We start from the raw sequence: 23,814 nt of genomic DNA, 5'->3' as shown, positions 1-23,814 counted from the left end.
CAGTATTAAACAGGACCTAAAAATCCAGAACACTAAACACTGAGGGTTTAAGCTCAAAGGGATTTAAGCAAACTCAAGGTCTCCTTATACCCTCTGCTTCCCAGAGTACCCTGGAAGTCCTGACAGATGGACATGAACATATTGTGGTGGTGTCCCCACCTGCAGTGGCCACACCACAGAGACAGCAAATGTTCAGCTTGTTCCAACAGCATGGTGACAGTGGCCATTAAATTGTATCTTCCAGTTACATGAGGCAGGGAAGGAAAGGCATCTGTTTCCAGTGAAAAAGTCACTTGGCATAAGGAGACACTCTAGTGAGACTGGTTAATCACACAAGTACAAAAAATAACTTAGCCTCTACTACTTTCACTTTATGAAATAAAAATCTACTTTTAACCAAGTAACATAACCCTAAAATGCAAGCCACTACAAGGCTGCATCACTGTCAGAAATTAAATTACCACCTCTTCATTAAGCTTCTCCACTTCTTTTTGCTCGTTTTCCAAAGCTTCCTGTTGTTCTTTCTCTTTTCTTTCTTCTCCTGCTTTCCTTTCTTCTTCTAAGTTTTGCTCAACTTCTCTGTTCTGTTCTTCAATCTGCCTTTGATCCAGCACTGCTGTGAAAAATTATGCCAACATCTGTAATTTGATTTATGTAGTTCAGTAATCATTACAAGAGCATATAAATCAGTACCAGGTTCCTGTATAATGTTAACAGCAAATGAAAACCAACTGCATATACTGTTTGTACATACACTGAACTTACTCTTGGGTATGGGCTAATGTGTTTTCCCACCTCCAAACATTTCCTAGTCTGATAAATGTCTCACCAAGAGTTAAAGAGTAGAGCCAAAGTACAGGCCAGAGATTTGACAGATCTGTGCACTTCTCATTCCTTTCCTGGCTATTCTTATTAAACAAACCTTTATTATCCATGTTACTGTATTCTTTCCCCCTCTGCAATGTGGTTGGATACAATTCTTTAAAAAGCAAAGTATTTGAAATCCCTTGGAAAATTATTGCCGGACATGCTGCTGATATGACCAATGTATTTAAAAAGCTGTGTACAAAGAACAGCATTAGATAGCAATGAGATGGGCAAATTAAGGACTGGGAATCATGAGAAGCTAGAAAGCCCTTCTCTAAAATAAAAAGAATCATAATGTTTGCATCTAGAACAATGACAAAAGCAGTATATGCTGACTATATATGAGATATTATTCTCATCTAGCCAAAGAATTAAAACTGCATTGTGATAATAAAGTTCACCAACAGAGTCAAGAATAAATTTTTTAAAATCCAGACAAGCAGTACATAAAATTCTTCAAAACATTAAATGTCTCATTCCTATCAAAAGCAGGAAAAATACCCTAAAGCAAATTATATATATAATTATAATATATAATATATTTATATTATTATATATATAATATATAACATAATATATATAAATATAATATTAAAAACCCGATAATATATATAAATATATATAAATATAAAATTACCCTAAAGAAAAAATAATCATCTTACAAAGAGGCTGGATGGGGGGGTGGGATGGGTGGCAAGAATGTTTAAATTAAAAGCAAATTTAACTAAAGCCAGGATGAAAAACGTCATCCTCATGCAAAAAAGCAAAGGAAAACACTCCTTTCTCCTTATTACAGAAATGGCACTTTCTGGAAAATTTTTCAACCACACCAGCCTACATACCTACAGACTCTTAAATATTTGTCTTTCTGTGTTACACATTTGACATTTTAAAAGGGTACTTTCTTTTGTGTCTGAACTCACTCAAGTCCTGCAGTGAAGTGGCTGCTGCTGGCACAGGGGCTGTGACACAGTTTCCATCCACAATGTCCCCAGATGGATGCAAGACATCACTTTCACACTCCTCTGGTATGTCCCCCTGATCTGGAGAAGAAATGTGAACAATGGCTCCTTTATTTTGTAATTGCAAAAGTGGAGCACAGCAATGGACAGAGAGTGTGGGAATGGCTAAATTAGAACACAAAAATATCAGCACTAATTGAGCATTTTCCCTTCAACTTGATCATCTCCCTGAGAATTAAGAATTATCATAGGCTGTACTTGCTTCCTTAATTACAGAATTGTTAGTTTTGAAATTAGCTATTGGAACACATTTGTTTATAAAGCCAAAACTGTAGAAATATACAACAGAAACCCAAGATGTTTTCATTTCTTTACAAAATCAAGATACAAGTAACAGAAAAATTGTCTATCCAAGTTCAGCTCATAGTTTTTATGCATATAAAAATAATCTTTAACTATCTGGTCACACACTCTTTAATGGGGTCTTTGCCATCTTCAGTGCACAGGATGGATGCTGCTAACTCAGATATTCTACATTATACTATCTTTTCCCTGTGCAAGGTTGGATCTGAATTCACAAAAACACAATTACTGTCCTTCCTCTTTGACCATTGCTGTGATACAGAACTGCTTTTAAATTACTGATTTGCAAATATGCTGTCTGCTATTACCTCACTTGATGGGAGACAGAAAAAAAGAGCTAAAACAAGATGTGGGTATTATCTCTAGATAGCCAACCTGAAATACACAGGACTGTTCTCCCAAGCACTTGGTCTAACATAGCACAGATACTCTATATATCTCTAAGTTTTGGGTAAAGCTTTAGAAAACATCAATTTTCATCCTTTATATACTAGCAATGTCTCAAGCTTTTTTTTTTTCCACATAATAATAAAACCGAAATATTTTACATGAAAAAACTCAAGTCAACCAAACTGATCAGCCTCTTTCTCTCTGAACTCTCTGAAAAATTGTCTCTCTAAATTTCTTTAAATTAAAACTCTTTTAAAAGAACTGTAGATGAAAGCATAACAGAAAATTTCTGTCAAGCTGTCCTTCTAAGTTAGGAGAATGTTTTCAGTTTCTTACCAAAGCAAGAGGAATTCCTACCTGCTTCACCTAGGAAAATAAATTCTATATATGGGGTGTTTTGTAAGACCAAAATAATGGGCTATCACACTCAAAAGAAAATCTATTCTGTTTTGCTGCTCTCTCTTAATTATAAAGCTATCAACAACAACATTATTTCCATATGAGGCACCAATAAGCATCAGGTGTGTTTAAATTTTAAAAAATCCTTTCATAAACTTGTCCCAGTTAAATATTACTTCTAACTTCAAAATGACTGCTAACAACATAAACAAACAAAGAAGCCCAAACCAGAACCATTAATAGTAAAAAACATGTCAAATTAACTACTCTGCAAAGGAGGAAAAAGGTAATTCTGTACACTTCCACTCCCTTTTTAAGGGTAGACAGCAAGAGATGCATTATTCCCTTAAGCACACCACCCAGTTGCTGCCAAAATAATCTGCTGATCTTTTCTTTCTAGAACTCACTCACAGTAGGACTAAAAGATTTCCATATTTTCTGGTATCTCCTTTAAGTCATTGGTTTTTTATTGTTATCAACTTCATCCTTCACTAAATCTTTTTCGGTATTTACTTCTTAGATTTTACTTTCTTACCCACCTCTCCCTGCAATTTCTCCTGAGCCACCTCCTCCCCTTTTCAGCCAATCTGATTTCCTCCTACATACTGAGATTGTTTCTTGATGCAGGCTCACCCAACTAAAGTACTGTTGATTGAGTAATCATCAGCATTTGTGAACTCTTACAGACTGACCACCACACATCAGCAAATGATTCATTAGCACCTTACCTGGGCACAGCATCCACTCTGCCCTACTTGCCAAGAAATGCCAGTCTGTTTTCATTTGTAATAAAATAAAAGTGAAATATGTAATGTATTCCCAAAAGTCTCCCATACAAAATTTAACAAATAAATATAAGTCTAATTAAAATGTGAGATGAGTAGAAACCATTAGTGGCTACAGGCTTGGTTCATATTCAAATAATGCATTTAAAGCTTATAAAAGAAATAAATGAGAGAAATCAAACCAGCTGAGTAATGAGTAAAGCTTCACATAAATGCACAGATGAGGCATTATCTTCTGCCAGTTATCACTAAACACTATCAGCACATCTGCTATTTAAACAAACATCTTTTTTGGTTGCTTGCTTTTAAAATACTGAAAACCATATTCTCAGAGGGTCAGGAGAGTGAGCAAGGGCTCCACTCCATCTTCCATATGATCTAACCACAGCCAAAAGAATAAGCCAGTCTGAAAACACTCACACCAGACAGAATCACTGGTTTCAATGAAAATACCCCAAACTCTCCCAGCAACAACCACAATCTCTTCACCACCTATGAGTTGAGTTACACCACACAATGCCACATGTCCACCAAGCCTCAGGACTTTACAGACCTCATGAAATCTGCAAATAGGAAGGGGTACCTGGCTGTTCACATCTTCCTCATTGACAACTTCATTTACTTTAAACTCACAGTTTCATGGGAGATAAGGCTGCTAAGGTTCAACATTAGGATGTCACTCAAAACTAAGTAAGGTCTGTAACTGCTTGTATTTCCCACTCCATATACAAATGGCTATAAAGGACATCAAGTTTGATTACCCTCTTCTTTCTACACTACCTTACTTACATCAAAGATTTATGAAAACTGACCCTGCAGCATACAGAGAGAAGAAAACATTTTATAGCCTGCAATCAACAGAGAGAAGAAATGCAAATAAATGGAGTACTGACCTCAGAGGAAAAAAAAAGGAACAAAATTCAGGTTTCAGTAACTGAACCACATGTTCCAAAACTACTCTTATGCTGATTAACTGCATAAGAGTTCCTTTGATTAACTGCAAGAGTTCCTTCTTCCCACATTTACATGCAACCTAAAGGAACTTCTATTTCCCACTACTATTTAAGCCTCAGTTACTGAAGGAAGAATCAAGAGTGCAAGCAATAGCTACAGAAACCTATCTTTAGACTTATAACCTGGTTCTAATTTATGCAGCAAATATAATAAAGCCTCAATTTAGTTCACATACTAATATACTTTTCTGTTTAAAAAAATTTATACACAATTTTAAAACATTCCAAAGCAACTCAATTTAATGTCTGCTTATTACTACATACACTTACCTAAAAATGCAAGAATGAAGAAATTTAATACCCCATCATCTGAGACATTGGTTTTCCCTAATTCCAAAATCAATCAGAAATTTTTCTCTCCAACTAGAGGCATAAAACTATGAAGACAGTTATCCTATACTGTTAAACAAACTCTCTGAAATGCACCAAAACTTACCTTCAAGAGCGGAAATGTGTTCTTCAAGATCCTCATACCTTAGTTTCTCTGGTTTGTGAATATCACTGAGATCTTGTTTATCTGTCTGTTGACTCTGAAGTCTGAAAAAAATAAGGAAGAATATAAACAAATTAATAATTATAAATGCTGAACTTCTAAGCAAATAGCCATCTGAAATTCACTCACATGCTAAGCAACAGACTAAACCAAACCTAAAATCCATGAAACTTTCTGACTCAAATTTATGGTATTCAATCCACTTCTCTAACTTTTACCAAAAGTCCACTGCATTTCCCTTCAGCCTTTCCCCAAGGTCTTTACATGACATAATTTTATTACATTAAAACAAAATAAAAAGACAAAGAAAAAAGATAAAAAAGGAGAAATACAATGAATTGTGACAGTCAACTGAAACTAAGAAATTTGCCTCTTTAAGCTTTGTGTTGCAGTTTAATTCCCATTTTGATGTCATCTTAACAGATGTATTGGAAATGTATTAGGATTAGATGTCTGGCAAAACAAGAGATGCAGGGTTCTATCAAAATGGGGTTAGTGCCCTCATTCTAAATCCCCGTTTATCTCATCACAAAGATAATGTGAAAGAACAATGTCTCCCACGTGACCCAGCTACTAAACTCTGACCAGAACCAGAACAGCAAAAGGAGTGCAGATCACTAATGAAATTCAGCATCAGCACTTCATAAAGGAGCTTACTTCACACCAGCTGGTGCCCTTCATCACAGCCTGTTTGTGCTTACAATTTCTAAGAAATACAGGTCTTCCATGGGGCAAAAGTGGTGAACAAACAATACAAACAATACCAAACATACCCCCAACAATGAGATTTGTTCATAAGCAAAAAGTGAATCTGGGCACAGACAAATAAATCTGCATTGCCAAACGGATACTTCAGTGATGTCAGTGGGGCAAAACACCCTGTAAATTAAACAGGATAGAGTAAATGAAATTTCAAGTTTTGGAAATCTATTTCATGTTTTGAGTCTTTCCTTCACAGAAATGGTTAAGTGCTAAATAATTCTCAAGGGTGTGAAGTTCAAGGACATGCATGTCACTTTCTTCAATACTGTGTCCTGCAACACTGCTAGAAAGACAGAGAACCCATTGCCTCAGTAACAAACCTCAACTGGTTTCTTCAGGCCTAAACAAACAAACAAACAAAAAATTAGGTAATAATCTGCCTTATCACTTAGTCTTCCTGTCTGTGTTTACTGGTTTCCTTCATACCACTCATATCTTGTAGCATAAATAAACAAGGAGCTCCTGTAGTTGCAGAAGCAATTGCTCTTCCCCACTGACCGAGCTCTGACTTCTAACAGCTTGTCACGGATGGTCCAGCATCACATTCGCTTCTCTTGCCTTTTCAAAGAAGTTCCCATTGCCACTACAAATCTACAGGTCATAAACTAATCCCACAGTACACATCAGTGATGTGGCATTTGCCTAATAATAAGAGTAAATAACTGGAAAAGCCCACACATGCATTTCTCAAATATTTCATGTAACAGAAAACAGTCCAAGGCACATGAAATGAGAAAATACGCAACAAAAGAATGTTTTTCCTTTGAGAAAGTCTTGGGAAAGCAGCAAGTTCAAGACAATTACTGGGACCTTATACCCTTGCTTTGTCATAAGAAACCCAAGAAAGCAACAACAAACTGAAGCTGCCTTCCCAGACCCAGGTCTGTCCTCTGGAACACGACTTGCTCATACTGTTCACTCTCCAAGCAGGATGAAGTCTGCAAAATCCTTCAAAGTGCAGTCCCTCACAGGATTAGAGCACTTTCCCCTATCACCTTAACATGCAGGTTAACATTCAACCTCCACTTTTTAAGGTCTGTCAGAGAAGTACAAGAAATCTGAGGTATAACACAGAAAATGTGAATGGGCAGGGAAAGGAGACACAGCCTCAAGGGAATACTTAAAGGAAACTGACCTCACAGTCCCTAAATATCCCAACAGCTCATTTTGCAAACAAAAAACATAAAAGCTCTTCCAAAATAACCAGATAAGAGACACTCTCTGCATTAAATGTATGTTGAGGCCTTGATAAAAGAAAGTAAGAAAAGCCTACAAATGCCTACTAGAGCTGCCCCAGCACAAACTGTCTTTCTTCAGCCACCAAATCACGAATGATGGCTAGCAGGCTAAGGACAATTCAGCTGTCTCTTCTGTGGAAAAAAATCTTAAAAGTTAAATCCTAGAGCTGCTTCTGAAGACCCATATTCAAGATACTTAGTTTTGGAGAGTGGAGGCAACACTGGCCATTTAGACCAGAACTCCAGACATGGAAATAGGAGATACAGAGACGGAAGAGAAGCCATTCTAATGCAGCCTAATTTTTTCAAGTTATTCATTTACCTTTAAATGATCTTAAAAAAAAAAAACAAGGAAAAGAGAAGAGTTGTGTACCCATCCCATTCCCACATGCAAAGAAGACTGGAAAATCCTACTTTGAAAACAGGCACGTGAACAAGCTCTTCAGAGAGAGAAAAGAAGTAATAAATTCAGCACTACAGCTTGTTAATGAATGAAATGAGAATGTAGAATTGCCTTGATTTAAATTCTCAAACAGGAAGCAGAAATTCAAATGCTTGAATTAGCAAAAGCTCATCAGTCAGGTCACAGATGTGAAAAATAGAGACAATGGCTTTGCTCAGAGCAAAGCGTTTCACTTTTTTTATAACTAGGTTCCACTTGAGGCATGATATTTAAAATGGAAATCCTTATTCATCTTTAGAAAAGTTTTCACTTATAAAATCAATGTCTTGCTTGATTTGTAAAAGCAGCTACCACTGTGAGCAATTAGATAAATGTTTCTTTAAAAAGCAGGTTAAAATGTTGCTTTGTAAACAATGTTACCTGATTTTCTGGCCATGACTGGATGGCGAGGAAGGAACAGACTCAGAAGATGAAAGCAAACATCGCTTTGAAATAGGAGAAAGAACCTGGTCAACACTCTGCTGTGAAGAGGTAAAGGATGAGCTCTTGATGCTCTCTGCAGAATAAAAATTCCACAATTTGTATTAGCTAATTGTGCTACTATTTCTCAGACAAGGTTGTACAACACATGCATTATTGGTTCAATGTGCACAGACCTAGGAAGGAAAACAGTCAAATGCATGAGGTAGTTTAAAGGAAAATAAAAAACTGCATAATCCTTGCACTTGCAGATTATGCACTAGAACAGCTGTTGGATCTGCAACTGTAAGTATTTTAGAGGAGAACATACTTCCTTTCACTCTCCATTCTCCAGAGACAGGTGCTGACAACTGAGCAGCACTTAACCTCACTTAAAGGAAACACCAATCCAGATTCACATGCATGGGATCTTCTACCTCTTTAAATTTACCCTGAATTGTTCAGACTAGTATTTCCAACAGCACCAAAAAGCTCCACAGAAGCTTCCAGAATGACTTAAGAGTTTTCTAGCAAAACCACACCTGGTGCTTCATCCATCTTTAGCAGAAAAGAATGCATATACACCATTATAAAAGCACTCCTCAGAAGACTCATGAGGGAGAAGTGACATCTCAGTGGGGAAGCAATCTAAGTGGGAGCTGACAAATCCCACTAACAGCATTGAAGGTAACCTTAATATCCTCTCACCCAGCTTCAGCCTGGTTTCCTAGACTCCACACCACTCCATTTCTGTAACTCCTGAGTCAGGTAATGCACTCCTTTGTTATTCAATTATTACCCCTCTCCAGAACCAGTCAGTTTTGTGCATTAAGCAAAGAACAGATCCAATGGGAAAAAAAAGAGATCTACCGTCCTGTAACTAGCTTCTGAAAAGTACTAAGACAGGACAGATTGTTCACGTTATGCACACAACTATAGTTTTAACATTTCATAATTTTTCAACAAAACTCTAGTGTTATGAAAGATTTTGCCTGTGTGCAGTGCTAAACAAATAGTCTGTGGGAATTTTATATAGAAGCTGACAGAGAGAACTTACAACATGGAAAATTGCTTTGGAAGTTGAAGTCTCAAAGATGTTTTTAGTAACATCTAAGAGTATGATACTCTACATCCAGAAACATGCAGGGACAGCCACCATCAATTAGTGTTTGTAACCTGTTTCTAACAGTGCCCACTACCAAAGAAAACTAAACTAAAATTGAAAAAGGAGAATACTTGTATCTTACTGCTGGCAACACCCATCCCAACCTTTCTCCAATCAATACTTTTTTGGATCATCCTGACAGAGAAATTGTATTCCTGCATCTGTGCTTGCTCTCACAGAAGCAATGAATTACACAACTTACTCGTGGTATGAAAAAGTGTTTAATTTTATTTCCTTTCAATGTCAGGGGATTCTGAGGTCTTCGAAACAGTAATCAGTTGATCCCTTTTCACCTTCTTCACATCAGTCATTGTTTTCCAGATTTCCCACAGCCACCCTTCTTTCAAACTAAGCTGCCCTTGTATTTAACCTTCCTTCATGGAGCAGTTGGTCATTATCTTTTTATTGTTACTGTCTCTTTTTTTAATTGTATTAAATCCACTTTGAGCCAGGGTGACAATAATTGTGTCACTCAAGAAGCAGATGTACTGCAGATTTGAAACAACAGATTGGTTTTTTACATTTTGTTTCTATTTTGCTTGCTTTTCTAAATACTGTCCTTAAAAAAAAGACTAAGCAATTATTAGAAACTGTGACATTAATAGCAAATGAAATTTTTTCAAAACTAGATCGTTTCTCCTTACAATTGCTAAGAAGTATTTTATAAAGATGTCACAAAAAGAACAAACAAAAGGAAATCTGGACCTTTCAGACTGGAAAGCTCGATTTAAGAGAAGCTAAAGACATCTTCTGCCACACACTTTAACTACAACAGTTAAATGAAAGGTTAGAAATATAGGAGGGTTAAGAAACTACAATATGTTCAAAGTTTTACTTAATAGCAAGTTTTGAATTAAACTCTGTATATCATGAAGTTACACCTGTAGGGATATATATGGTGTAGTCTTCTCTTGAAAGCTCCCTTTCAGTTGAGGGACTGTAAACATGCTTCTCCAGTCCTTGTTTCCAGGAAGAAGCAATACTCCAAGCAGCTGCTATGTTCTGTCTCCTGCAAAATCACATCTCCTGCATCTTAGCAAATAACGAGTCCATGACTAACACTGCTAAATCTTTCTGTTTCCAGAGCACAAGAGGAACAGTAAGCAAAACCCATTACTGCACCCCATTAACAATTGAGACTTACCATCTGGAATTTTCTTGTTACTGAGGTCTTTCTTTGGTTTGGAAATGGGAGTGGAGGAAAGGCGCCTGGAAGATGCTCCTCTGCGTGGTGGCGTGAAGGAAGTTTCATAGATATCGACCTGCCCAGTTCTTTTGATGTGCTCCTCGCCTCTGGGACTGCCCAGGGGGGAATGTGGGCAGCTGGGATTATGCTCTAGCAGTTCCTGCTGGGCAGTCAAAGGGTTGCTACCAAGAGGACACTGCAGAATTAAAGGAGGCTGCATCTTGCTTGGTGTTCTGCTGGCAGCTGCACTCAGCATGACTCTGTGCTGGTAACTCCTGTAGGCTTCCTCCAAGAACTCGGCCTCCTTCTCCAGCTCCTTCACCCTGGCGCGGGCCTGCGCGATGCACTCCAGGTCAGAGTCCGGGGAGGCGCCGCGCGGCCCTGGCACGGCGCTGGCCGTCCCCACATCAGGCCTGGGCAGCTGCAGGTGACAGCCAGGCCCTGGCACAGTGCTGGCCATCCCCACATTGGGCAGGAGTGGTTTCCTTGGGAATGCACCATCCACGTAAATGTCGTGGGGCACCAGCTTGTCCCCCGTCCTGTCTCCCAGGAAGTCGAGGACGGAGCGGTCGACGAGCGACGGCTTTGGGTTCCGATACACCTCATTCTCCAGAGCTAAACGGCAGCAAGAGCAATAAGTGACACTAAAGCAGGGAGGGAGACCCACAGCAAAACAAAAATAGTAAAACATGGCATTTAAATTCCAATTTGATCAAAATTATTCTACCACGCAATTGGCTTACATTTTGAGAATTTAATGGTTTAATTGAAATTGATTTAATGTATTTTTAATGCAGCTTCAAAGCTGCAAATTACTGCTATTCTTAAAATATATAATTCTTCCACGTAAAACCACCATTAATTTAAAAAATAACATTGTAGAGTACATAGTTATGTTTAAGTAAATAAACAAACATGAAAACATTACCACTTTTGACACGTTAGATCTTATCATGCTGGTAAAGTCTAAGGAACACAGGGCATGCAACAAGTCTTACCATTTTCCCTTTATTTAAATAAAAAAGTAATTTTGGAGAAAAACAACACAGGACATAGAAAATGTTTTGTTTTTTTCATTAAAAGTACTCTAAAATTGTCAATTAAATTGAGTGTTTTGGGGCAGTCAGCTTCCATACACTTCCATGCTTCAACAAGTCCAAAAAACCAATCTGCTGTATCTTTCAGCAAATTTACAGCCTTGTTTTTATTCTACACAAATGGTTCTTCAATGACTTCATTAACTGTGATGTAAAATGAATGTTCCTACAGTACTTTCAGTCATTTAATTAAACTATGTATTTGCTATTTTCATAAAACAAATTCCAAATGGTACCGATAAGTATACCATAAATGTACATGTAAGTCTAGTGAATATATGAAATGCAAAATATTGCATATACTGAGCTATGAGACATGTATGTAATGCATAATCATTGCAGAATTGAATTACATATTTTTACATTAAATACACATACTAACCCTTTTATTGATAGTACTTGATATTAACAAACTGACAGACAGGCATCTTTAAAAGAACATTTCTTCAGCAGACTGAATTGCTTTATGTAAGTGCCCGTGTTTCTAATGCTCTTAGATAAGTTAAGCATTAGTTAGGCAAAAGTTATTAGACTTGACTAAAACTGTTTAAGAGTTAGACCTAAATTTCTGAGGTACAAAACAAAATTTCAAACTGATTATTTTTATTATGAACATTCAAGAATCAAAACATTAAAACACAAATTGCCTGCCGGAAAATGTTGTTTATGTTACCAGCAAACATTAATGGCCTTATACTGAGGAAAAACAGACAATAAAAATATGCAAATGCTCAGGGAGTATTTTTCTTCTTCTGCTAGGTTTGTTTTCTGAAAGAAGGTTAAAATGAGTCTTCTTTATTAAACTGGGCTTTAAATAGATTTTGATTTTAAACTTTAAAACTTACTCCCTGGTGATGTGCTGGCTCTACACAACTGCAGTCTTTTTAAGCTTCTGGAACTTCTTTCATTTGTCCTTCATAAAGGACTGCTCTGATGTAAGATACAAACCTGCCTGTGTTTGCTTCACTTGCAGTTTCAGCTCTTCAACCTGCATATTTAACTTCCTGACAGTAGCTTCAGAGTCTAACAGCTGGGCCTTTAACTGGGCACAACGCTCAATCTATAGGAAATCAAGAGAAAAACAAAAACCATCATAATTCAAACAACAAGAATAATCTCAACTAGCTGAATACTTGGTTTCTAAATGTTTTTCAGGTCCAGTCAGATCATATATACCTAGTATCCTACTGAAAGTCAGCACTGACAATTTGGTGACTTGGTAAGACTTGGTAATGTTGGGTTGGCTTTATTTTTGGTGTGGTGATATTTTGTTTTCTTTAGAGTTAGTTGTATATATAAAAATAAGCACTGTACAAACAACCCTTGTAACTGCATGCCAAATGGCCTGCACAGGCAGATGGGTAATTGTGAAAGAGACGACAGGAAGAAGAAAAGATTCAAATCATTTTGAAAGAATAATTTACCTCACTTTGTAGCTGTTTTTCCAACATATGCTTATGACTTTCATATTCATCCAGCATCAATTTTGTAGAATGCTCCACTCTCCTCAGCTCCACTTGGCAGGCCAGGTACTCTGCTGAGGGCTGGGATAGCTCTACCCCAAAAGGGAAACACCAGACACTGAGACAAAGAGTAACAAGTGTGCACTTTGCTACATGATACCCCATGAACATGTAAAGCTGATTTGATTTTAGGAACATAACAAGGCTTTGTCTGAATAAGTACTTGGAGATATTTTTCTTCTTCCTTTTACAAAGGACCAAAATCTTCATTGGTGTAGTCCTTTAAGAACTAGACCCAGACTATCCTACACTGGAAGAAAAATACATATCCTTATCTTATCTTACATAACTGCACACACATCTCTACTCTCCTGTACTCTGAAATGCACATTAAAAATAGTTTATTTACTACTGTAGTCAGGCAAGCACTTCAATAACAATGCCATGTTCTTTTACCATGATTAACCATACTCATGCAATGGTTAGAAATATTGCACTGCTTTTTTCAGAGGGTCAAAGGGATATCCTTCCAAATTACAGCTACCACTTAATTCAGGATTTCCCCCATACAGACACAAAAAAGAAAATAAACTTGTGCCAAGGACTGCTCAGCCACTAGCATGGGCTTCATGCTGACTACTAGCAAACATAATACAAAGAAAGCATTTTAATGAAAATTTACTTCTAAACAAATACTTGTAGAGAAACATAAACAAGAAAATAACTAAATAATTCACACTGACTGTCTCGAAGATGCTGGTTTTCACTCCGAGTCTCATCCAACTGTTGCCTAAGTAGTTTATTCTGCACTTGGAGCTCCACTTTTTCCTCCTTTAGCAGAGGGTAGTCTGATACCTCTTTCAGTTTTTCTGTCAACAAATTATTCTGTTTATTTACCAACAGAACCTGGGCCTTCACTGACTCCAAGTCCAGCTGCAGACAAAGAACAGTTTAGAAGCTTATGAACTGCTGTACTACTCAACAATTATTTTAATTTAACTTTTTTTTTTTTATTTGTAACATACCTGAACTGCACCAATTAGAATACAGGATTCTTTAAATTCATATTTACAATTACCTCAAGCTCTTTGGCACGTGATACAGCTTGCTTGAGTTCCTCCTTTTTTGAATTAACAGCAATGGCTTCTTCTTGCAAAAGCATAGCTTTCTCTGCAGGGAGGATTACAAATGCTGAATTAAAATTAGTAGAGTATTACAGCAAAAAACTGTATCAGCAGAAAACAGTTTTAAGCTGCTAAGCCCAAAATTCAATTTAATTTAAGACATAAAAAAGACTGTCATATACATGCCTTCAAAATTAACTAAATCATGATGTATATACAAATGTATACACATGCATAAACACATTAAGAATTAAGTAAATCAAATTCATATGCCTGTGATACATCATTTCTTACACATCCCTAACTTTAAAGTCTAACCCTGTTATCTGTTCTGCTCTCTTCCACAAGCTCCAATTAAACATTTTGTGCACAATAAATGTAGAAACTGGCAACTGTGCCAGCATCCAGTTAAAGCCTGAATGAGCCAGTAGGACTTCCAAAGGAAATGGGACACTGAAAAACCAGGAATGCTTTGCAGCCTCGGTGCAAAGCAGCAGTTTATGATTCCCACTGCATTCTGAACAGCAACAAGTTGCTGAAATGCCACTGTTGCTGAATGTCACCTGTTCTGATGGCTCTTCTGTCCCTTATACTGATGTTCCTGAACATCAGGACTGCTCAGGAACAGTAGTGGTTTGGTATATGACAGCTCTAGAGATAAACAGGTACTTTATCAATCTCAGACAGGTTACCTTTATTTCTTTTCTCATCTTCAGTAACTTTATTGGTTCTGGCTATGTGTTCTTCTTTTAATTCAAGCTGGTATCTAGAAACAAAAAAGATTATATACTCCCAAAGGATATGTGTGCACACATGGCACGGGCATTTTGTGTTAACTCCATTCTTCGCCAAATTAAACTATAATCCCACAATTATTTATTAACAAAATTAACTATCACAGAGCCACCAAAAGGGTTGTAAAGGGCCCTGCCAATCATCTCATTCCACCACCTCCTCAAAAAGCCAGACTACTGCCACCTGTACAGCAGGGCAGATGTGGCTCTTTCTGGCCAAGTCTTGAAAACCTTAAAGGGCATATATCCACCATCTCCCTGGATGATCTGTAGCAGTGCTGCATTACTCTCCTTATAGATTTTCTCCTTATGTCCAAGCTAAGTCTCCCAAGCCACAACTTCCAGCCCCTTCCACATGAACTCAGAGGTCACATTTGGGAGTCCAACTCAAATGGACTATCCTGGCAGACTTTACCAAATTTTCCAGTTTCTTCAAGACCTTTTAGAACTGGGGAGCCCAAACCTGGGCATGGCATTCCCAGCATGGTTTCCCCAGTACCTTTCAAGGGACAATAAGTTCCCTCAGTCTGCTGGCCATGCTGCTTCTAATCTTACCCATCATACTGTTTTGCCTTATTTGTCAGAGCATGCTGCTGGCTCATAGTCAACCTGGCATTCACTGTAACTCATCCACCTCCTCTTCAGAAATGCAGCTCCTCAGTCAACTATTCTCTCCATTTATACAACCTCACAGGGCTATTCTGCCCCAAGCACTGAGCTTTGCAATTTTCTTTGTTAAAATTCCTAAGATTTGCACTGGCACAATTCCCAACTTTGTCAAAATCTGCCTGAACTGAAACTCTGTCACTCATTGTAGAAATGATTCCTCTTAATTAAGGGTCATGTTCAAAGCTGAGGATGCCCTGTGCCCATATGCAGATGAAAGTGTTGGACAGTAAGGGCCCCAGAACTGGCCCCAGGGATTCTGTGCACACCACCAGTCACCAGCCAGACTCTGAGCACTGCCCAGGTACACCACCATTCATAGCCCACTAGTTCTCTAACAGTGCCATTCCACTGAACTGGAATTTAGAGGAGCTAAGAAAGCTCAGCATTCTACATGACCAGGACATAATTATAAATGGTTTCAGATATAGACAAATCCATCCTCCTACATTTCTGCAAAGTGGTCCAGACCACTCAGATCCTTCTCCCAAATATGACATTTAATGTTTACTGCAAAAATGAAAAGATTGATTTGCTAGCAAGCATCACTACTTCTGTATAAGAAACAGTAGTCTTTAATACTTTTCATCAATGATTTGGGTCAAAAGGACATGGATTTTGTATTTCTAGGCACCTGCAGCATGCCTTAAAATATTTTGTATGTAGATAAAATAAGCAAAGCAGCAGTTTATCCTTAAAATGCTATGCTTCTCCTCATGTACTGAAAGGACTTTGCAACCACTATTTGTAACTAGCTGTAAGGTGAGTCAATTAGTTGCATTTCACTGGTTTCTAACAAAATCATCAAATGCCAAGGGATTATTTTTACCGAAACCTACTATCAACATCTTTGCTCTTTAATTTAAAGACCTTAAAACACAGATAATACTGGCTTGCAATAAAAGTAATGATTCATCAGTTGCTTGCTTTAACAGCCTGAGACAGGTTCACAACATCCAAGAGCTCTTGTCTGCATTGAAATATTGAGGAACCCTTCAAGTGACCAAGGTACCACAAGGAAGTGCTATAGCAAAGTTAGGATATACCCACTGCAACACCCCACAAGAAGCCACCGATGACTGCCAATTCCTTAAGACCAGGTTCAGACAGAAGGTAACCAGTAAGAGAGAGATCTCTATCACAGAATCCCTCTTCAGAACTGGGTAGGGGCAAAGGTAAGAGCCAGTCTGTCTGTACAATGGACTAGTATGCCTCTCACCCCTTTTCTTGTAACATCTCTTTAATGCTGATTTCCCTTTCATGCCTCTTCTGCAATCATAAAAAGCTCACTTCTTTTAACTGTGGTGAAAGGAAGTAACTGCTTCAGATCCTCTTGTCTAAATATACAAGCTAATGTCAGATCTCTTTTCCAGATACTGACACAGAATTTAAACTACAGCAACAATATAATCAATAACCAAAAGAGAATTCTTTTCTATAGTAAACTTACTAGCAAATAGCTAAGCAGTAATGCAAAAGATTCAATCTCACTAAAACAAAAACATAAGTGCACATTTTCAAAGTCCTTGCTTTGCTATGCTTTTCTAAATACATCCTATAGAATTTATGACTCTGTTTTCATAAGAAATATTATGTGTCCTACTAGAGACAAAAAAAATTACTTTAAGAGCTCTGTCTTCAGCTTTTGGTCATATGTCTCCTCTATGTTCTTCACAGCAACCTCACGACGCCGAAGTGCATCTTCTATAGCTTTATTTTTCTCCTCCTGAACTTTCTGGGTGCTGAAATATCCAGAAATATACAGACAATGACCAGTTATAAAGTCAAAGCTTTAGTCTGGGATTCCGTTTCTTTTTCAAAGTAACAGTTATAGACATCAAAGGGCAACATGCTTGTTTGGAATACTGTTGCAATTTGAAATCACCATCAGACTGCCACTGCAGTTCATTAAGAACATGGTGATGTTACAAAACTAAATTGCCCTATTTAAAATTCAGTAGCAATCAATTATGCAGCTATCCCGGGTTAACCCTGGCTAAGTTTCCCACAGCAAACACACTTCAGAGGAAAGAGCTGAATAGCTGAGCATGCTATTCTATCAGCACCCTCTGCTGGGTGGATAAAAAACCCCAAGTTTTTGTTAGCAGGATACTCTTTTCACTATGAAAACCAGATGATAAAGTAACAACATTAAGTAGCATTGAAGGTTTGGCCAAAAATTGATTAGTTACTTCTTTTTTATTTAACTAAAGAAAACAGATCTTGCTAAGGACAAATAAAAAAAAAAAAATCAATCCCAAAACATAGGACTAATAAGCAAAATATTCATGTGTAGATCTTATGAGTGTTAGGGTTACATACTGTGTTGTTTGGGGGTTTGATTTTTTTTAATTTAAGCACTTGAAGTAAACACCTGGTTCCTTGCCTGCAAAGTAATGCTGAACTGTTTTGGTTGGATGAGGCAAAATAGAAAAAACCAGAAACATCTTTTTGTATGGGGCATCCCTGCTAATAGAGACAGTATACAATACTGCTAAAAATGTACAATTCTGGGATATATTATCTATATCAACATCACAGAAGCAGAAACATCTTAAGGCAAGTTTTGCAGAAGCATCATTTAGCATTGTATGTATCCACACATTGTAAATATCCTTTAGCAACTTACATTTCAAATGCCTCCATCCTTTGCTTCAGTTCTGCCTCCCTGGTCCTTATGGCTTCAATATCTTTCAATAGACTTTGTCTCTGAGCATACACTTCCTTTGCTTCTATCTGCACCACAAAACATCATCCTTAGTTTTGCTTCACTGTAAAACTTCATTTACTGTCTAACACACTCAAACTTTAAAGGATCTTCTTCAGGGACTGACTGATATTACTCCCATACATACTATTTATATAGTCATTACATGAAATAACATCTGGAATAAATCTGAAATATCTTTTTTAAATTCCCTTTCTACTTTCACTCAGAGTAAAAATGTTTTAGATGGAGTCACTTCTGACTACCCATAAACAGTCTTCCTTTAAGAAATAGCATTGATTAAAACTTAGGTAAAAGTAATTTTTTTTTTTAATTGCAGGATAAACATGTTCAAACACTTGACTTTTTTTTTAATAAACAAGTTTTGTATGTTCTTCACAAAGCTGTAGTTGAAGAAACAAATACCAAAACCCACTGATAAAACATGACTTAAGAGCAAAACTGAGTAAACCAACAGCCTTTCAATTTTTGCAGTTTAATTTACAGGATTCATAAAAAATTGTAAAAGGGATTCTCCAAGTGCTGAACATATTAACACCAAAACCCACATATCTCCCTATTAGTAACAATGGGGTTTTTTGCCCTTAAGCAGAAAAGACATTACTTCTCTCAAAAAACCCCAAAAAAAAGTCTAAGAAGAAAACTGTGCTTTTGTCATATGGACCCTTATATCAACTTTGAAAGCCATGTGCATTTGAACAGTGCTGACAGATTTAGCTGCAGCTCCTGGTACAAAAAGTAAACCAGTTTTTCAAGCCACATTTCCTAGACCTAAAGTCATTATAGTGAAGGGTTAAATGACCTGACATCCTGAATGTAAATATACCTGAACTCTGTTAAAAGAATCCCCAGGGAATTGAAACAAAGCTCTCAGTGAGTGCAGAGGCTGACAAAAGAAATCAAATATTTATACAAAATACTTGACAGATACATTGATCTAGTCATTAGTAGGGGTTTTTTAATTACTGAATTAATTTCATGCCCACAGAAGAAGACTGATTGCATAACATAGATGTTTTCTTGTCAGCTTCAAATACATAACCATGAAATAAATTCATGGCATGGTGATAAAATATTTAATATTATAGTAATTTATATAGAGACCTGCACAACTGCTTTGTTAACCAATACCCCATGTTCTCAGGGGAAAAAAAGAGACAAACAAAACCATAATGCCACCACACCAAAGCAAAAATACAGTTAGCATTTGTGGATAAATATTATTTGGATATGAAGGTCTACTGCAGATAGCAGGGAGGTGGCAAGGCAAACAGGCAACAGAAGAGCAAACAAACTATTCTTTCAAAAACTGAGAAGTAACAGCCTGAGACTGGGATAAGCAGTTGAGAACTACACACAAATTATTGTGTGCTGTAGTAACAGTTACTACCCTGGCAAAACACCAAGAGTTAACAGCCCAGAGGAGTAACTCATCAACACAAAAGTGTTCAAAACAATGAAATGAGATGCTAGCTTACAGTAAAGATGGTGGCTATTCATAACATTCAATATATAAAACCAAACAGAAACATCATATCTGTACCATATGAGCTATTTATTCCATTTAGGTTAGAGGCGTCTGAGCAGCTAAAAGAACTTAAGAGTGTAACTAAAAGCTATGTTCAACTTTCTGTGAAAAAAAACCCCAGTGATCTGAATTCAGAAAAATTATTGAAACAGAATTAAAACTATTTATTACATTTAGATCCCAGCTTGCAGAACTGTTCCTTTTCCAGCCACCTCTACTTAGATGTTTAACCATACTCATTCTTGCAGTTGCTAAATGCATTCCCCTATTTATAAGAACAAATGTGAATTCTAAGTTTTCCCTAATCAGCCAAGTAAGATCTGAAGGTAAATCTCCCAAAGATAAAAGAACAGTCTAACCAACTCACTGAATCAGTTTGCAATAGATTAGGAAAAAAATATTTGGAACTTTACCTCTTGTTGCTTTTGAAGCCTCTCAATAGCATTCTTTTCACGAGAAATCAAGGCTTCAGTCTTTGCTTGATGCGTCCTCTCTAACTCATGGCGCAGCTCAGAGATTTCTTTCTGGGTCTGCACTTTCTCCTCCATTTTAATCTTTGCTATTTCAACTTCTTTAAAATGTTGAAGCTTTTACATAAAGGAGGAAGAGAGGGTTAAATAGGGCCATCTTCAAATCAAAAAAGACAATTCCAAATTTCACCCTGAAATTCATGTTAGGAAACGATAAATTGATAATAAATAATTACCATGATAGAAAAATCTTAGCAGCACATACTATCTGCACATCTCACATGGTTTTCATGTGTTTATCCCAAAGCAGATCTGACACAAAACTATCAGCTTTAGACAAGAGCACAACAGAAGCCCATGAAGAAAAAAGCACTGCAGGAGTGATACTCTGCTTGGAATTAAGGAATGGCCACAGTCTTTTACTCCTCTTCTGATGCTGTCTTTATTCTTGTCCCTTTGCTAAAGAACCACTTCTGACTAGTGATTCAAGAAATGGCAGAAACAGACCCACACCCTGAATTGCTCAGAAGCCACAGTAATTCACCTGGACACAAAAGAAGCGCCAGAAATGCAAAAAAATGCAGAACATGTAACTTCATCTAAAGAGGATTACAAAAAGACAAGTCCCAATTCACTGACTTCTAAGCACAATTGAAAAAAGGTAAACACCCACAAACAGGAGAGTACAAATCTTGCAACTTCACAGAACAATCATTGGGAACATGACCATACAGAGTGTGAAGGACAATATATGGGAGAACAAATGGGATTATAAAGAATTACAAGAAAAATTTGGAAAAAAAATTGAAAGCAAGCATACAAGACAAAAAATGTGAGGAAAAACTGAGCAAAAAAATCAAAAGAGAATGACAGAAAAATTGTGAGAAAGGATTAAAGAGTGGAAAAGGCACAGTACAAATGTCTGATCAAGCAACTCGGGTCTGTGGGCATAAATTTTGTGAAAAATTAAAGAAATAGTGAGACAATATAGCATCACTTGTATATATAGAAATTTGATTAGAAATGTCTTACAGTAATTCACATCATGTTGCCAATGAATTAATGTAAAGTTCATTGAATGTAGAAGAGATTCCCATCTCCTTTGTTACAACTGGTTTGCATAAACTGATACAAACTTAACACACCAATTAACATGTTTTACATACTACAAAAGACAGAGGCAGTTGGGGAATAAAGACTAAATGAAGAATGATGGTAAATGGAGGTTTAACTCTCCATCTTTCTACTTGTCTGGCTAAATAAATGACGACTACACTGAGTGCCTCTAAAACTGTGTGGAAGAATTCTCATTATCAGATTATCATCTTCACATCTCAGTGATTGTGACAGAAATTAATGAAAAATATATTGAAATGAAATACAGTTGACTTACTTTTTTTCTACCTAAATAAACAGATGATCTTGACTGAAATTTATGGAAACAGAAAAAGATTATTTAAATAAATGTATTTAAATAAATAATAAAATACAGTATATTCCCCCTGCTCCATTTTTCAGACAAGGATTATCAAAGGATTATGTGACAAAACTTTAATCTTATTTCCAAAATGACGGAAAATTCTCTAAAAGAGCTGTCTTCAGTTACAGGAAGAAAAAAAGTTAGAAATTATTCATAATACTGTCACGACTTTAGTGTTTCTGTGCAATGTTTTGAAATAGAATGCAAATTCTCATCAGTATTAAAAATTAATTATCTGTCAAGCTACACAACAGCAATTCACACCTCTCAGTTGCTATGCACCATACAGAAACTCAAGCATCAAAATATTAACTGAGAAGGAAAATGAAAATTGTGGTATAAACATTTCTCCATAAAACTAAATAATCAATAGCAGATAAAATTTACCAAATTAAGAAAACCAGAGTAAGTAAATGTTATGTTACAAATTAACATCAGAATACAAAGCTTTACATTCTGTGCACATTTAACAAAAAAGAGGGATGAAAAATATATATGTTATATCATCAAATTAACAACAGATATTGTATTAATTTAGCCTTCTGTGCTTGTTGTATTAGATTTTTTCAATTTGCCTTAAGTATGAAAAGTTTGCAATGTGTAAAGTAAAAATTAACAAATGTCTCCCTCAAATTCATAAACCAGAGTTATACCTTTTGATGCATTTCTTCTTGAAGCTGCTTCTCTATTTCTTTTCTATATTCATTAAGTTTTACTTTGAAAGATTCATATTTCTGATGCTGAGGATAGGAGTCTGCAAACTGTTCATCAATCAGCTGAAGCTTCTCAGCTATAAAAAAGCAACACATCCATCATAATTTAAAAGCATTCACTGCAGTTACCTTACCAAGACTGCAGGAACCTCACTCTGCAGGACATTCCTCAGCTTATTCAAGCAGCACTATCCTAGAAACACTCTGTACAAAAGCAGAGGCAGCACAGAAATGCCATTTATCTGCTTTATTTATATAGGCTGTTTAGGCACTATTTGTGGTATTACATAGTCATTCATCTTCTTTACCACGGGTGGACAAGAATTTCCTTTTGTATGCAACTTGTAGCTTTTTTGTATTATATATTAATTGTGCAACCTTTAGCTGTTTTGTATTAATATATTAATAAGAGCATGCATATTATACATTCAAGAACTCCCAATCTATGCCTAACTTGCTCACAGAAAGAGGGTACACATTTACAATTCTGTTCTCCAGAACATATTCCAACACATAACATTTCCAGTCCATTTGTCATAGGTCTTAGCTAAATGCCTAAGGAAACACAAGAGTGATATTTAAAAAAATCCTATTCTGACTTTGCCTTATTTTAAGAAATTTTAGAAATCCCATGCTCTAGTAACAGACATGACCTTTACTCATTGCAACTTTAGGTTGCATTGAGTAAATAACAAAGTAATACCATTCATGCAATATATATATAAAGCCATACCACATACCAGTATGAAAATATCTGGGGAGACCTGTTTGCACTCACCAAGAGACTCTCTGTAAGGAGGCACTGAGGTGGTCTGAGTTTCTGTGCTGTGAGTTTCCCTGTTAAGATGATGTTCAGTAAGTCCAATTAAAATCTGCATAAGGAAACCTAGCAAGATCCAATAGATTAGTAATTAGTAAATCAGATTTGTAATTAACAAAGCAATTTTCAATGTACAAGAAAACCTATTTGATTTACAGAAAGAACAACTATTTCAGTAAAAATCAATACTAGTGAACAATTATGTTTTTATTATAAACATAATCCAGTCCATCTCAGTCAGAAAAAGCTGTCCTTTGCAACTTTTCCTCCCATCGATGTCTCTTGATTTCCAGGTCAGCTGAGAGTGAAGATTATTAGTACTTAATTATGAGGCCTTTAGGCAACAGGGGGTTTTCAAGATCAAGCTCCTTTAGGTTATACAGCATAGCTAGGTTTTGTTATGCCATATAAGAATTAGTTCTTATATAATGCGATGGAAAATCAAT

General features: G+C 36.6%; 1 protein-coding gene across 2 annotated transcripts in view; it reads right to left on the bottom strand.

Annotated features, from left to right (window-relative positions):
- The window catches only part of OFD1 (OFD1 centriole and centriolar satellite protein), a 29,446-nt gene that overhangs the window by 2,114 nt on the left and 3,518 nt on the right, over nt 1-23,814 (bottom strand). Inside the window, exons 5-19 of one of the 2 annotated variants that reach the window (XM_058822812.1) lie at nt 23,327-23,434; nt 22,489-22,625; nt 20,299-20,472; nt 18,259-18,365; nt 17,252-17,371; nt 14,862-14,935; nt 14,124-14,215; nt 13,789-13,978; nt 13,007-13,137; nt 12,531-12,642; nt 10,444-11,100; nt 8,096-8,231; nt 5,216-5,316; nt 1,791-1,910; nt 465-616 (exon numbers count right to left, since the gene is read on the bottom strand). In XM_058822812.1, coding sequence (XP_058678795.1) covers nt 465-616; nt 1,791-1,910; nt 5,216-5,316; nt 8,096-8,231; nt 10,444-11,100; nt 12,531-12,642; nt 13,007-13,137; nt 13,789-13,978; nt 14,124-14,215; nt 14,862-14,935; nt 17,252-17,371; nt 18,259-18,365; nt 20,299-20,472; nt 22,489-22,625; nt 23,327-23,434 — 2,411 coding nt within the window. The remainder of the gene's footprint in view (nt 1-464; nt 617-1,790; nt 1,911-5,215; nt 5,317-8,095; nt 8,232-10,443; nt 11,101-12,530; nt 12,643-13,006; nt 13,138-13,788; nt 13,979-14,123; nt 14,216-14,861; nt 14,936-17,251; nt 17,372-18,258; nt 18,366-20,298; nt 20,473-22,488; nt 22,626-23,326; nt 23,435-23,814) is intronic. The other variant, XM_058822818.1, reaches the window with a different exon arrangement.

The sequence above is a fragment of the Ammospiza caudacuta genome, chromosome 2, assembly GCF_027887145.1.
Source record: "Ammospiza caudacuta isolate bAmmCau1 chromosome 2, bAmmCau1.pri, whole genome shotgun sequence".
Classification (NCBI taxonomy): domain Eukaryota; kingdom Metazoa; phylum Chordata; class Aves; order Passeriformes; family Passerellidae; genus Ammospiza; species Ammospiza caudacuta.
The sequence above is the reverse complement of the archived record's forward strand: the minus strand, read 5'-3'. Positions and strand labels throughout refer to the sequence as shown.